Source organism: Diadema antillarum, unplaced genomic scaffold (genome assembly GCF_040938485.1).
Source record: "Diadema antillarum isolate AM-2024a unplaced genomic scaffold, OU_Dant_1.0 seq00000358_RagTag, whole genome shotgun sequence".
In the NCBI taxonomy this organism is placed as follows: domain Eukaryota; kingdom Metazoa; phylum Echinodermata; class Echinoidea; order Diadematoida; family Diadematidae; genus Diadema; species Diadema antillarum.
Window position 1 is genome coordinate 1,255,795 of NW_027271364.1, and position 15,980 is coordinate 1,271,774.

The 15,980-nt window shown below is 38.8% G+C and overlaps 1 protein-coding gene across 1 annotated transcript in view; it reads right to left on the reverse strand.

Annotated features, from left to right (window-relative positions):
• Nucleotides 1-11,966, reverse strand: part of LOC139731129 (lysine-specific demethylase 5A-like) — a 56,714-nt gene extending 44,748 nt beyond the window's left edge. Inside the window, exon 1 of the mRNA XM_071642013.1 lies at nt 11,709-11,966. Coding sequence (XP_071498114.1) covers nt 11,709-11,855 — 147 coding nt within the window. The 5' untranslated portion in view covers nt 11,856-11,966. The remainder of the gene's footprint in view (nt 1-11,708) is intronic.
• Nucleotides 11,967-15,980: the final 4,014 nt, after the last annotated feature.

Consider the following 15,980-nt stretch of genomic DNA (forward strand, 5'->3'; position numbering starts at 1 on the left):
CTCCTCATCCAGCGGTTCAAACACCAAAACTTTAAAAAATCATAACATTTGCATCAATGGTCTGATTTTCTTCAAACTTTCACTGATGTGTTCTACTAATGTTAATACTGCTTTCACTCAATCCACATTGCTCGTTGGGTTTGTGTTCCCTTTAAGAGTACAGTCAACTTCGGATACCTCGAATTTGTCGGGACTGAAGAAAATGGTTCGACGTACGCGAAATTCGAGGTACGCGTACGTCGAATTTTCGTAGACTTATCCAATGTTTATCGATGTTCAACATGGTATCTGTTATAGTGCCTACTGATTGTTTGCATGCTTTTCAATTGGAATTGAATCGACTTTTATATGAATGAATTGAATGAAAATTGGAATTGAAATCACAGTTTCAGAAATAAAGATTTTAGTGGCCCTATCGTGCCACCAAAAAAAGGTAGGATGTTTGCCTTTACTTTTGATAATGAACAGCAGTTATAATCGGCTCCGGAAGATGCTAAAATAAATGTCAGATGTTTGCTTTTGAATTTGGAAATGAATAGCAGTAATATTCTGCTCCATACGATGCTGAAATAACTGTCTGATATTTGCTTTTAAATTTTGAACTGAATAACAGCAACAATCAGCTGCATTCAATGGTAAAATTAATGTTTGATGTTTGCTTTGACGTTCGGAAATGAGTAACAATAATATTCAACTCCTCACGATGATAAAATAAATGCTGGATGTTTGCTTTTACGTTCGAAAGTAAATGGCAATAACATTCAGCTCCGGAAGATGCTAAAATACATGTCGAATGATTGCTTTTACGTTTGCCATGTTTGGAAGCAAATACACTGTAGCAGTAACATTCTGCCCCATACGATGCTAAAAAATATTGGATAGTTGCTATTACATTTCGAAATGAAAAACAGTAACATTCGGCTCCGTACGATGATAAAATAATTGTCAGATGATTCATTTCACTTTCGGAAGTGGACAGCAGTAACATTCAGCTCCGTACGATGATAAAATAAATGTCGTATGTTTGAAATGAATAACAGTAATATTCTGCTTCCTACGATGCAAAAATAAATAACAAATTGTTGTTTTACATTTGGAAATGATTAACGGTATTAATCCGCTCAGTTAGATGCTGAAACAAATAGCAGATGTTTGCTTTCACGTTTGGAAATGGATAAGGATAGCAGTCAGCTCCGTAAGATGCTAAAATGAATGTCGGTTGTTTGCTTTTACATTTAAAAATGATTAACGGTAATATTCGGCTCCGTAAGGTGCTAACAGACTAAGAAATGTTGGATGATTGCCTTTACATACAATAAGAAATGAATAACGGTAACTTTCGGCTCTTTACAATGCTAAAACAAATGTCAGATGCTAACAAATGTTGGCAAATGCTCTCACTTCCGCATTTCAAACGTAAGTTTTGACCTCCTAAATATATAGGCATCAACTTTTATAATAATCTCTACGCCTATTTGTTAAATCTTAAAACACAGAATTAGATGATTGAATTTTCTATTCATTTGTTTTAGACATGGGCATCTGTATCACTTTAATAATCCTTAATATTGATTTTTCAATGTTTAGTAAGACCGATCTAGTTTTTCTAATGTTTTTCTTAATTTTTTTTTGTGTGTGTGTCACCAGATTTTACTTTCGACCACCAAAAGATAAAAATCAATGATATCGGTGGCCCGATAAAGGTTAGTGCGGAACCCTGTCTGTTCTATTCTTTATTATGCTTGGCCTAGATACTTCCAGATCATATACCACACTATTTTCATAATCGCATTGCTGAAAAAAAAAAAAAATCAGTGCTTGCGTTCTCGGGGAAAAATAAATGAAACAAACTTCGTGAAAGGCAAAAGAAAAAGTTTTAAAAAGGCACTACGCAGGAGATTGATGTTTGGACAGTGGACCATGATTAATGCCAAAGATATAACTGTCAACACCTAAGCAGGTGCACCACGACGGTTAAGAAATCTACGCGCACGGTATGACTATCACGATCAAGAATTAGAACACAGTGGTTAAAGAAGAGAAGATGATGGGGCAGAGCGTAGTGCTATCGTAAGCACTCCATTAGCACGGGTGCTATGTGCATACCGTGTACGTATGCAGGTAGGTGTTGAGGATCTTTCTTGTCAGCTATGTACCGGGTATTTCTTTGGGCGCGCGATTATTCTGGTCTCAGAATATTTACAGTCGAGTGTGAAAATATTTGTGACATGTCTTCACTGTCCACGCGCGCTTAATTGGAGATGCTGAGTGATGTTTGCAATTTCGATTCGAGCTACATGCTGGGAAAAACAATAAGTTAATTAAGATCGGGACGGTAGATTTCACGTCGAGGTAACCGAACTTCGAGTTATTTTCTTCGAGCTACGCGAATTTTAATGCACGGAAACTCCATAGGAACAATCGGGACTTTCATTTTGCCCCAGAGGTAAGTGATATTCGGCATATCCACCGTCGAGGTATCCGAAGTTGACTGTACATTATATCTATTGTCATGTGAAAATTATTTGCTTCAGAACAGTCTCATATTCAAGTAATGTGTAGTTTAATGCCCCGGTCACTGTACAGGCATGCGTTATGACAAGGCTGATGCAGTCAAACCTGTCTAGATAGTGGCCACCCAAGGGAGACGAAAGGAGTGGCCGCTATGGAAAGGTGGCCCCTATAGACAGGTCATCGGACATTTTTGTGTGCGTTGCCTACATGTACAGCTGTACATACTTTATTGCCATTATACATTTATGTAGTATGTGATGTGTGCACATGTGTGCTTCATGCATCGAACAATGCTGGTATTGATTGATCTGTTGCACAGTAGCATGCATAGGCCTACTTTAACTTCAAGCAAAATTTTCACTATTAAGTGCATTTCTATGACTGAATGACGGGTTAATGTACAGGGAACAATTTTCCTGGTATCGCATCGCAATTTGCTATGCACTTTTACACCACTGCTACACAAACTATCTTTTGTGTAGCAGTTTTCTTCCATAGAAATGTACAGGATACCATGTGAAATATTGTTCATCAGCTGAAATTGCTAATCAAATTTGAGTTGGAAAATTATTCCCTGATGTAGCAGTGGTCATGATTGAACACTAGCCATGAATTACACGCACAGCTGTAAAGTGAAAAAACATGCTGAATTATTGGCTAGGCTGCAGCTCCATACACTATGGGTCTGTGGCCGCTATACACAGGTTTTAAGTCTACCAGGGGGGCCAAAATTGGTGGCTGCTGACCATGTCAGACAGGTGGAAGCTATACACAGGGTCTATAACACGGCTTTTCTCTTGGGGAGATTTTTCAGTGGCCGCATACGGCAGGTGGCCGCCAAGGCAGGTTTGACTGTACTTACAATGGTATATGGGCTCACAAAGGACACAGTACTCCATACACAGTAAGTGTAGTTTTAGCAACACAGGCCATTCTCAGTCAGTCACAGTACCTACAGGTACATGTTTGTACTTGTGCTATTCCAACGACCATGTCATCAAATGGCTTCTTGAGGAAGGATGGGTATTGCTTTTGTGTGAAGTACACATCATAACACAAATGTACAGCACCTTAAAGGGGATGGCTAGTAACTGATCAGTGGGAATCAGTGGGAATGCTGGAGGATGATTGTTCCAATCCTTGTGGGATTCATTTAAGCGTACATTATAAATCTATTGTTGTGTGAAAATTATTTGCTTCAGAATGGTCTCATACACTGTATTCAAGTAATGTGCAGTTTAATGTTCCAGGTTAGCGTGCCTGGTCAGTGACGGGGCATTTATCTGCACATTACTTGAATATGAGACCGTTCTGAAGCAAATACAATTTTTCACACAACAGTAGATATATAATGTACTCTTAAATGAATCCCAGAAGGATTGGAACAATCATCCCTCAGCATTCCCACTGATTCCCACTGATCGGTTACTAGCCATCCCCTTTAAAGTTCCTGTGATTTTGCAAAATAAAGGTATTTATAGCTCCTTTATTTCAGCAGCATTTAGTGGTTGTTACACCGGTCAGCAGAAGGAACAAATAATGTACACTACATGTAAAACTGTAGGTGCACTTACATTATATGATATTGCACTTGTACAAAATTTAATGGCAATAAACTGCATTATATTCCACATACTAAGAATCTTGCTAAAGGATTGGTCAAGAGCTGATCATGTGATAAAGCTTAGTTTTGCCCATCACATCACCTGAGAAGAAAAGTTTGTTACACTCTACAATGTATGATGATAGTCATTTTGTTTGGCTGATCTCTTAGGCCAAAAAAAAAAAAAAAAGGTTGTATTGGCGTAACATGAGATTTTCAAATAGGGTTGGTCGGGCGGATTTTTTTTTTTTTTTTTTTTTTTTTTGCTACCTGCATTTTACGTGTAAAACCCGTGCTCAGCTGCTCAGTAAACAGTTACAACTGCTGCACCGAATGTGCTGTGTTCATCTATTCTACAAATCATTTATGAGGCCGATATTACTGGAATTATACCCCTTCACAGAATTTAAAGATGTTGAAATCCCTATCCTGAATGTTTTCACTTCATATTTCACTATTTTGACTTAGATAAGATAGATGCAAATTGACCCATATGTACGATCTTTTCATCGCACACGGCGATCTCTATTACAGTCCCACATGTATACAGATTCGTGTAAGTTCTCCACACAAGAAACCTATGGCAAAACTGTGCACAATACATCGCAGTCTGAATGCTAAGTACATGTATACACTGAATAAATCTTGTTAAGAGTACGCGTCCGTGTTGGAAACAGATGACGTACTGATCAAGCGAGGCTTATGCGATGCGCTAGATCTCTCCCTCGTACATCTGATATCCCCAGAGCCGTTTCCACTTCCGGGTTTGTGCGATCGTGATCGCAATCAACAAGATATTTGATATCGATAGCAAAAAAAATAATAAAAAAATATGGGGTCGGCGGAATTTTTAGGGTCGGGCGGGTTACGCCAAAACAACAATTTTTTTTTTTTTTTTGGGGGGGGGGGGCCTTAGTCCACACTGTCCTCACGCGTGATATAAATTACAATTTTGAGTACACGCGAAAGAAAGTGCATTGCACTGTCGTCTATCATTTGACCTAGGTCAAGTGATAGACCACAGTGCAACGCACTTTTATTTCGGTGCCACACGCGGGGCACAGAGCAAATTCGTTGTTTTGTCATCTACTCGCATACGTCTAAAGTAACTACGTAGCCTAAGCCCTCATGATACCCAGAGACTCCAACTCTCCCGCTTTCGACGGGAGATCTCCCGCAGAAAGCCGATTTTTGCAAAATCTCATGTTCTCCCACTTGGGATTTAATTTCTCCCGCTTGAAATGATTTTCTTACTTAGTGTCATCATATGTTCAAAACTAGAGAAGCACTCTGAGAGCGCAGACCTCCGCCAAGCATGCAGCTCATTTCCACCACTGATCTTGTTCTTCCATAGAGATATCAGTGATTTCCACCCATACGTGTACTGAAAGTCGCCCGATTTCCCAATATATTAGAGGCCTTTGTTACGTCATAAACCCTCAGCTGCACAGCGCGCCTCGTCCTAGCAGAAACTAGAGCATGCACTCTAGTGCGTGCATGCAAACCTCAAATACGCGCAGCCTGAACTCCCTAGTTCATTGACCCTACCTGCCAAAATATCAAAAATCCTTCATAAATTCCCAAATAATTCTTGGATCACCACCAAAAGTTATTCATTTGTTACTTGTGTCATTCTCAAACTTTCCTGCAAGTTTCATCCCAATCCGTTAACTACTTTTTGAGTTATTTTGCACACGGACAAACTAACGAACACACAAACCAATGGTAACGAAAACATAACCTCTTCCCTTGGCGGAGGTAATAAGCCTTAGATAGCACGGGAGAGCATCTAGAACCCTAGAGCTGGACCCCGGCCGCAAGGAATTTTGCGCTTTGCGCACAAAAAGTTTGAGTCTCCCGTTTGCCAGGGGTTTCAGGCGGGAGAATCTTCAGATCAGAAGGTGCTTTGGGTTGGAGTCTCTGGATACCTAAAGACAGCTAAAACGGTTTCAGATGTGGAATAAAATGGGAATATCTAGGATCCTACATGTAGATGTGGCATACAAAGCAAATAATAAACTTTTGGTTTCAGGCAATAAGACAAACTATCACTTCCTCAGCGATCTGAATGTGTACACGTTGTACGCTATCTTTCCTCAGCTGCGCTTCGGAAAGATACATGTGTAGCTACATCCAGATCGCCTCGGAAGTGATAGTTTGTCCCATCACCTTCACAAACGTTGATTATTTGCTTACTATACAGAACTATCACACAGTATAATATGTTTATTTTACTGATTTTTTTTTTTTTTTTTTGAGGTGCAAGATGTGTACAGACACTGTTTAAAGAACTTCAAAAGGAAAAAAAAAATGAACTAACATTGCAACAACCACCATCACCTGGGTTCTCATGCAAGCACAAGTGCAACCCCCACTAGCTGGCAGCATACCTGGTACATACATTGACAGTGTAAACTCACTGTACAGAGCTACATTGTACAGTGTACACTTGCACATGTTTTGTACAGTGAGTTCAAATGTACATTTGTCCGGAGTAATGAATGGTTGTATGATCGAGTACGGTACAATGAAAGCCATCTAAAAACATCTTAACCTCCTGGAATGTGAAAAAGATGAAGATTAGTAAACTGTTGACTGTTTACATGTCTAGTGTACAGATACAGCGCTGTATGACATTCCAAATTGGATTTTACAAGTGCATGGGTCACAAATGACAGCTTGATCTTGATTTTTTTCTCAGCACAACTGTGCGACAAACATCACAAAAATGATACTGTAAAACATGACATTTTAGCGACACATAATTTTCGCGAATTGGAGCCAACAAACTTTTTTCAAAAACTTTTTTCACGGCATGAAATTTTCGCAAAGTGCCTCTGGCATTCAATGCATTTCGCATAGACAAGAGCCTTCACATGCATTTTAATTTTGCAAAATCAGCCCATCTTCAACGTGTTACCAGGTACTACAAAAAGGAGATAACCCCTAACATAATCCCTCCCCCTGTTCATCTCCACAAACTTGGCATGCAGTAAACTAGCAGATGCAGGGGTAAATACATGTATGGTGACAGACAAATCATTTGCTACAAAAGTCACATTCCTTACAGGGAACGTAAACCCAAAGAGCAATGTGGATTGAGTGAAAGCAGTATTCAGTAAAACACATCGGTGAAAATTTGAAGAAAATTGGACAATCGATGCAAAAGTTATGAAATTTTGTATTTTTGGTGTTGGAACCGCTGGATGAGGAGACTACTAGAGATTATGACGCATGAGTGGACAACAATATAAAGAAAATTTAAAGAAAATTCCACAAGAAATTATTTTTCATGAAAATTATTAGTTCCATCAACTTGATACTGATATATAATGTTAAGGGTAGCAACTATTCCCCTGTTTTCTGAAAGCTGTTAGTAAATTGCTTTTTCATAATGCTAGAAAAGTGAATTTTTGTTTGATTTCCTTTATATTTTCTTTGTTTTGTTGTCCACTCATTTATGTCATAACCTCTCGTAGTCTCCTCATCCAGTGGTTCCAACACCAAAATTATAAAACTTTGTATTTTTTCCATCGATTGTCCGATTTTCTTCAAACTTTCACTGATGTGTTCTGCTAATGTTACTGCTTTCACTCAATCCACATTGCTCTTTGGGTATGCGTTCCCTTTTATATTCATTTCGCATTTTTTTTAAATTGAATATCAATGTTCTTAAAGGTGCATGGTTTTAAAGGTCCCGGCGTTTTAGTCAAATGCGTACGCGGGCGCATGGCGCAAGTTTCCTATAGAGACCTATGCTATCGATTCCTCTTTGGCGCTTACGCTGTGGCCCACTTCCCCGAGTCCGAAGAAGTCTGATCCACTGTAGTCACTGGTCTGATCACAGTTCAGCTCATGATTCGGGTCAGGGGATGACAGCTTTAGCAAATTTCTTTTGTGATGTCATAATAAGAAGCACATACAGTATGCACGCACCCTGGCATTACTACAGACTGCGTGATGCGCAGAGAAGACAACGAAGGCAAACTTACTTAGCAACACCTACGACTACGTGCTTTACTCTTGATGACAGCTCAACTTTGGCTATCTTCGTATCAATGCTGACGGTGACTGGAAGTATCATCAACAGTGCCCTCTACACTGCCGGGACTATGCATCTTTAAAATTCTACAAGTGTCCACTACAGGGTGCTACAACTGTACATAACATTTTTTCTTCCACTTGCCTGCTTGATCATTAAAAGTAGATTTTCAAATTGATCATTGAATTGTGATACACCCTTCCCCTTCTGTCCATCTCCATGGACTTCAGTTACTATATGCCATATATTTTGTGAGACCTTTTTTATTTTTGCAATTTTCGTGAGTCAGCTGCTATTCGCGATATCAAAAACATGCGAAAATATTGACTCTAATGCCGATATGAATGTGACGCACACGTTATATTTCTCCGTTCTGTACAGGACTCCACGATCGCGAATTTAACCACTCGCAAAATTGTCGGGAAGTCCCGATTCGCTATAATTTAGACTCGTGAAATCTTTGTCATGGACCTAGGTCCATGCAGAGACTCCAACTCTCCCGTTTTCGACGGGAGATCTCCCGCCGAAAACCCATTTTTGCAGAATCTCCCGTTCTCCCGCTGGAGATTTGATTTCTCCCACCCTGGCTCTGTTTCTCCCGGTGGAAAGGATTTCTTACTTGTTGCTATCGTATGTTGAAAAAATTAGCCTTAGATAGCACCAGAGAACATCTAGAACCCTAGGAACTTCACGCTTCGCACACATCAACTTGGAGTCTCCCGTTTGCTAGGGGTTTCGGGCGGGAGAATCTCCAGATCAGAAGGTGCTTGGGGTTGGAGTCTCTGTCCATGGGTGTATACAGTATATTACCGCGAAGTGAAGATGCACCATGTATGCAGAAAAAGAGGTGACAGAGACCAAAAACATTAACCATTCATCTTTGTTCTTGCACATTCCTTTTTATGTTTTGATTGAAAATTTTCCTAATGCCCCCACCCCCAAAGTGTACATCAGATCATAACTACATATCAGTCCTGAAAATGGAAAAAAGGAAATTCGCACCCTCCATCTCCATTCTAATTCATGGTACAGTGAAGATGCAAATACAGAAAATAGGTGAAATAAACAACAACTAAGCCATTTGCAATGTCCCTGAATATTCATATTTTTTACTTTATCACAAATTTTCAAAACATTCTTACTAAAACTGTGTACCAATTCACTGATTTTGAGTTTATGTACTGCAAACTCATGTGGAAGGAGGAAACTCCCCATCCTACACTCTCCCCCTCCAGAAATAAAAAAAAAATGAAAATAAGTAGATAAAAAAGTTAAAAATATTGAAAATACTGTAAACGTGGATATTGTTGCACAAGTAGTGTAATTTTCACACTCAACCGGGTAAGATGAGTTTTGCATGTTTTTAATTCCGCACTTACAATACATGTAGAAAATCAAGACATCAACCACTGAAACATGTGACAAGCAAAAATATTTGCATGCTTATATTTTCGCACTAGTTTCTGGTTGCACAAAACGCACGAAAATTAATAGTTTTACAGTAATAATTTTTGCCCCCTAGGAAAATATTCCCTGTGTATATAGGCCATGTATGTGACAAATATTCAACTTGTAACTCATGTTGTCCTTCGTTCTACTGTAAGGACATGTTAATTAATTTTTGGTCTTTCCAACTGCTGCAAATTTCTCTGCAATGTCTAGATTATCTAACTGTCTCATCAATTGATAATAATTCAAATAGGAGGTACCCTGAAATGCAACTATACTTCTCAAATTTCAAATTTTCCCTGCTCTGAAAGAGGGAAGGGCCCCCTTCAACACCCTCGTCCGGATTCTATTGCTTTCCTAAATCATATTTGTTGTAAAGTATGATATCTTGAAGCCTTTCATTTCATTATGTTTGGCAATGGCTATAGCAATATTTCTATTATTTATACACTGTAATCAGGTTGAATGCCCCCGTTTGAAAAATTGTCCAGAATTAAATTTTGAGAATCAAACTCATAAGAAAATTCAAGAAACTGAAGAGTACAATACAGCTTGAATAGCGCTGTAGGGCTTATTTGGCAGCTTGGCATACATCAGCTACAGTATTCAGCTCCTGTAGTGGACTGTGTAGGTACATGTAATAAAAGACAAATGTTTCTACAGCTTTTCAATACATGTAGGCCTACATTAGACTTGAGCAGACTTGTGGCCAGTGGGTTGTGGGGGGTTTTTCCCCTTAAACATAGCTGTTTTCTTTTAATACATCAAGCATCATGAAATGTTGCCTTTAAACTGATTAGTCAAACTGAAGTTTCAACAACTTTGAAGTGAATGCTACAACGATTGTGCTTCAGTGGGTGCCATGTTGGACAATTCAACTCTGCAGAGCCCTACACTATAGACATCACAATTGGAAAAGAATCATGAGCTACCGCAAATGATAGTGCATGTTGCTGAGGATGTTTGAGTTTTGAGACCAGAAATACAGTGTATATCTTTTTCATGGTTAAGTAATTTACTTTTGAAGGCAAAGGAACAGTGTCTGAATGAAATTTGTGAATGATAATGACACAACACATGGACCTCTAGATGTCATGACTGAGTCAACCAATTTCACTCAGATCAAAATCCCATGGCTTCATTTACTTGACCATATTTCCAAAATCTGCCACAATACACACTGGTAAATAACATGGTCACGTCAGCACATGGTTTCTACTTCATGATTCTAAATGAATCATATATTTCTGAGACAAACGAGTTCAAGAAATTCATTTGAAGTCATGCAGGCTGAGCAGCTTCAGCCCCCAACTCAATTTCTGGGCAGCCATATTGCTTTTACTCTGAGCAGAGTAGTCTTTGCAAAGTTGTCTAAATCTCTTCAGACTTTGTCACTGTTGGGTTTTTCTTCAAGATTGGTCATCATGACAGGAGTAGTACTTCATGTTATCATCATTTATCATATTCATATTGCCATCACTGCATCAATTCGTTGAAAAAAATGGGTGAAAACGGTGATCACAAGAATTTTTTTTCCTTCATGTAGTGATATGTAGTGCCCAACCCACACCAGAAAGTGACTGAACTTTGAAAATCATTTTCCAGACTGCTTCATGGGCAATTACATTTTCCCTACAAAATCACTAAGGCAGTAAAAATTACCACTGGGCAGCTGTCAGCACATATTTTGACTCTAACCTGGCGCACAAACTTACTTCATATGACCATTACTTGGCATGAAATATGAGAATATTCGAACGAATATCCTCAGAAATTGTTGCCGTTGCATCACTGTCGCGGAGATCAAACAATGGGGAGAGGGAGTTCGCACAGTAAGAAACGGGTCGCACGTAGTACGGTATCTCCTGACCTGCCGTAGCATAACACGCAAGTCATAAGGAGCGATTCTTCAGAGGGCCAGGGCGAGGATTGCTCTGAAAACCTGGAGAATTTTCCTCGACCGGACTTATTAATCCTTAGAAAAATTTATATTCCGTAGAAAATTGAATTTCCATGATACATGGTCCATAAATAGTTGGACAATAGCACATAAACGCTGTTTTCAGAATTATATATTGAACTGATATTTAGCTTCCTTACCGGAGGAGGTCTGATTTTGCAAATGCCAGTTTTCTCCGCGATTGGCCGTATCTTGGCTATGTAAGCCAGTGGATCCGTGAATTCCTCCTCCGAAGGCTCAAAAACGGGAGCCTCTGGAGGCGCGACAAATTCCTGTTCAGTGATCATGATAATAATTCCAATTGGATCCGAAGTTATACGACTTGTTTCAAAATATAATGTTGCTAGAAGCAATATTGCTCCGTGTTCTGCACCATTCCAGCGTGATCATGGCGAAAACATTACGTGGATTGCTAGTGTTTCTGAGTGAGTATCGCGATATCGGTAGGCACGCATAATACTAGTAATGTTGTGGTATCGTTCTTTATGCGGTATCGATATGTGATGTATGGCAGCGGTGAAGACTGCGCATGCGTATATTTAGCATACGTACTCACTTATCACTCGTACTCGTACACTGTACATTGTACTGTACTTGATATTCATGGAGTCGGAAAAAAGCGTGCTCCCATCAACACAAACTTTGCCCGAAAGCAGCATCTGCACCCCCCCCCCCCCCTCCATCTATGCAGTGCTTCGCAGGTGTGTCTCCTTGACAAATTGCAGTGTAATAACAATGAAGATGAAGTTTCAGTCTCGTTACTAAACTTTCACATGGAATTTCCAGTCTGCGCACCAAACTCTTTTCATATAGAAAACATAAAACTTCTCTCGCAAGTCAGCTTGGCGGAAAAGACAGCACAATCTGTAAATAGTGAAACTTTTTCTCGGGAATTATAGTGTCGAAATCTGTCAGCGCTGTACACGTATTACCATTTCTCGCTTTCCTTAAATTGGATGTTTTTCGGCAACAATGAGATAGAAATTAATGATTTTGCACTCTGTTCCCTTATTTCCATAGGGAGTCGTTATTATGTGGAATATTCATAGAAAAAAAGGTAATGTATTAATTCATAGAAATAATGATAATTAATGATTTTAAACCAAATCAAACAAATAATTCGTATAATCATTGTTAAATACTTCAGCAATACTGTTCTTAAATTGAGGGAGTGAGTTCCATAAAGAGGTCCTGGCGTATGCAAAAGTTCGTCCCCCCCCCCACCCCCCCCCCCCTTTGTGTGAAACCTAAAGAGATGACACGGAAGCCTTCATAATTCTGAGAACGCGCAGAGGGAATGTATTGATTGACCCGGCAGGCTGATGTTAAATTTTGGGGCCGGTGGCCATTTAAACAGAGAAATAAAAGCGACCAATCTTTAAAAAAACGATGTTTGTTTTTTTTTTTCGATAGGCAACCAATGGAGAGATTTCAGAACTTAGGTGGCGCGATGTGAATGTGTTTTTGGAAACGGTTATAACACGAGCAGCTGCATTTGATCCATTTTGCAGTTTTAATTGCTATAACAGTAAATATTTATGAGGCACACCGAACAAGATGCCATTGCCAAAATCCAGGCAGGATGAAATCAAAGCATGAACAATTTTCTCAGTTGCACTATACGGTTAAGATATTTACGGATGAAACATAAATTATGTATAACTGATATTGAACTGATTTGGGGACAGGCTGAATTTGTGTATAAAATTATAGACGTTGTCATATTTGAGTCAAAATACACACCAAGGTTACGGCATATATACAAGACAAAACTTCTGGAGCTGTGTCTTAACACTGTACAAAATAAATCCACATTTGCAAAGATCTCATTTCAGTGAACGGAATATTGAGCCAATTCTACACGTTTTGTGTACATTCTTTCGGAGTTTGTTTGTTTGTTTGTTTGTTTGCCTTATAATACATTTATGCTTCTGTATTTTGACTATTGTATAACTGCATACATGGGGTTAATAATATAATAAAGCAAAGTTTTAGAAGTTTTACATAAGTTGCAGGGGGGAAAATACCTATATGTACTGGTAGTCATTACTTTGCTCATTCGGCTCCTCTTTTCCGTAAATTTGATAATTTGAATATTTTTATTTGTATACTTATAATACCGCTGTCTTGGGATTTTATTATTTCAAAGATATGTTGCCTCATAATATTTCATCTATATGTTTTGCACCAATAATGAAATTTATAGCACACGAAACTGCAATAGATTCCATAAGTGGGCAGTAAAAACAAATCTGGTTTCAAACACACATACGTCACCAACTTCCATTATGGTATTTCATTCCTAGAGATATTTGTCCACGCAATATAGCCTGTAATCATTTAAGAAATTTTCGAAAAGATACATTTTAGCAAATCACACATAGTCAATCTATCATACCTTGTTTTGTTTTGTTATGTCTTTTGTGTTTGTTGGTTTTCTGTCCATGTCTATACTTTGTACTTTAAAAATCGATTATTTTGTGCATTCTCGTACATAAGGAAACTTACTTTACAAGACCTTTTTGGCTTTATTCAAGTTCTTTCTTTTCCATTTCCACAGATATTATGTAAATGATCGATTATCTTTTTGTACCGTATTGTAGAATTAAATACTGTTGTATTGTTTTATCAGAACTTAAAATGAGATGAATAAACGAATTGAATTGAATTGAATTGAATTGAATTGAATTGAATGTTTCGAGATTATACAGACAGCTCTGGCTACATTGCTATAATTTGGTTTGAAAGAAGTAGGCCCATAAATTTGAATATTATCAACGTAATTATGATAAGAGACAGTGTATATGACCAATATTCTTCAAACCGGTTAGATACGGCGCAAGCAAGGTGGGCCCTCTCAGAGCCTTGCTGAACTCCGCATGTAAGAGGTAAAAAATCTGAAATGCAACCATTTACTGAGACAGCTTGAGAGTGACATCCATGACAGGTATAAAGATTTGAATCATTTACTGCTTGACCTTTAACACCGAGAGACATGAGGTATTCAACAAAATATTAACGGTGTTGTATCGAAATTGGAAGATTAATATATAGCAGTATCATAGCAGTATACTTTTCCGCCATCCATCTATCATGTCTATATTTAAGAATGTAGTTGGATGCATTACACTGTTAGAACGCTGTGTAAAATTTCGTTGTTTAAAATATTGTTGTTTAAAATTCTAAACAATGTTGTTTAAATATAGAAAATTGGAGCTTGATTGCCTTAAACAGCGGTTGTTTAAAAACAATTCGGAATGATTGTCCAAACAATTAAACATCGTTGTTTAGAAATTGATGGGCAAAAGTCATGTGATAGTCATGAACCAATCAGCGGGCCTGCATGTATCCTTCGTCGCAATCGATCGCCGCCGGGCGCCGCGCGATGCGGCCACCGCGCCTCACACACACACGTACATCACACGTGTATGTGTATGTACGTATGGCTATACAGCTCAGTAGCGCGGCTATTCATCATGATGGACGGCGGTGACGATGACTGCAATGCAGCTATATGGAGTCACGAACATTCTCAGCAAATGGGGTCTAGCTATAGAAGAACTTTGCCAGTCATTCCAAGGTATTTACATGTATTTATTTAACCGATAGTTACATCGCTTCATGCCCATCTGTAATTTGCATGATGTATGAATTGAAACTAGTCACGGCTCACGCTTTGGGTTACCGGTTCTTGGCCGGGCTGCGCTACGCCTCGCCTTCATGCATGTAACGTTTAGATCTTACAAACTGTTAATGTTAACGTTAAGTTAGGTCGTCTGTACCGGTACGTACATTATGTTTTTCAACCAACTCGTGCTTGTATAAACACTTGCATAATTCAATCCTTACATACATTTTCAAAACTTCACATAAAATACGAATTTCTTTTACAAAAACTAATTAATCATCTAAATCAGCGTACGGAATATTCCCATTGTTGACACACAGTAGCCTATTCGTTGTACAGTAGACCCTATTCTAAGTTGTAACAGGCACCGTATCACATCATGCACAATTATATAGGCGCAGTGTCCGAGTTCGATGATGTAGAAATCTAACACAACTAACAAGTTAGTTAGGCATAGGGTCTAACGTGATGGTTAGGGCCTATAGCTAGGCAATGCTAGGGCCTAGTCAAGGGCTAGGGCCTGTATTTTAGACTGCTAGTGCTAACTAAGTTCAATTACACAATGACCTGTCTCGATCATTTCCTATGAATCCTACCTCATAATTTAGAACTTATGGTCGGCTGTATGATAGCCCTACTACATCGACCACCCTCTTGTAATAAACCGACCGTGTATTAATTGGCGCACTGAACGCTTAGTACGCACTTCACTGCCAGCAAAGCACATAAAAATGGATTGGCTTTGACTGTTGATGAGGATGGTGTGAGAAAACGCGAAAATTCA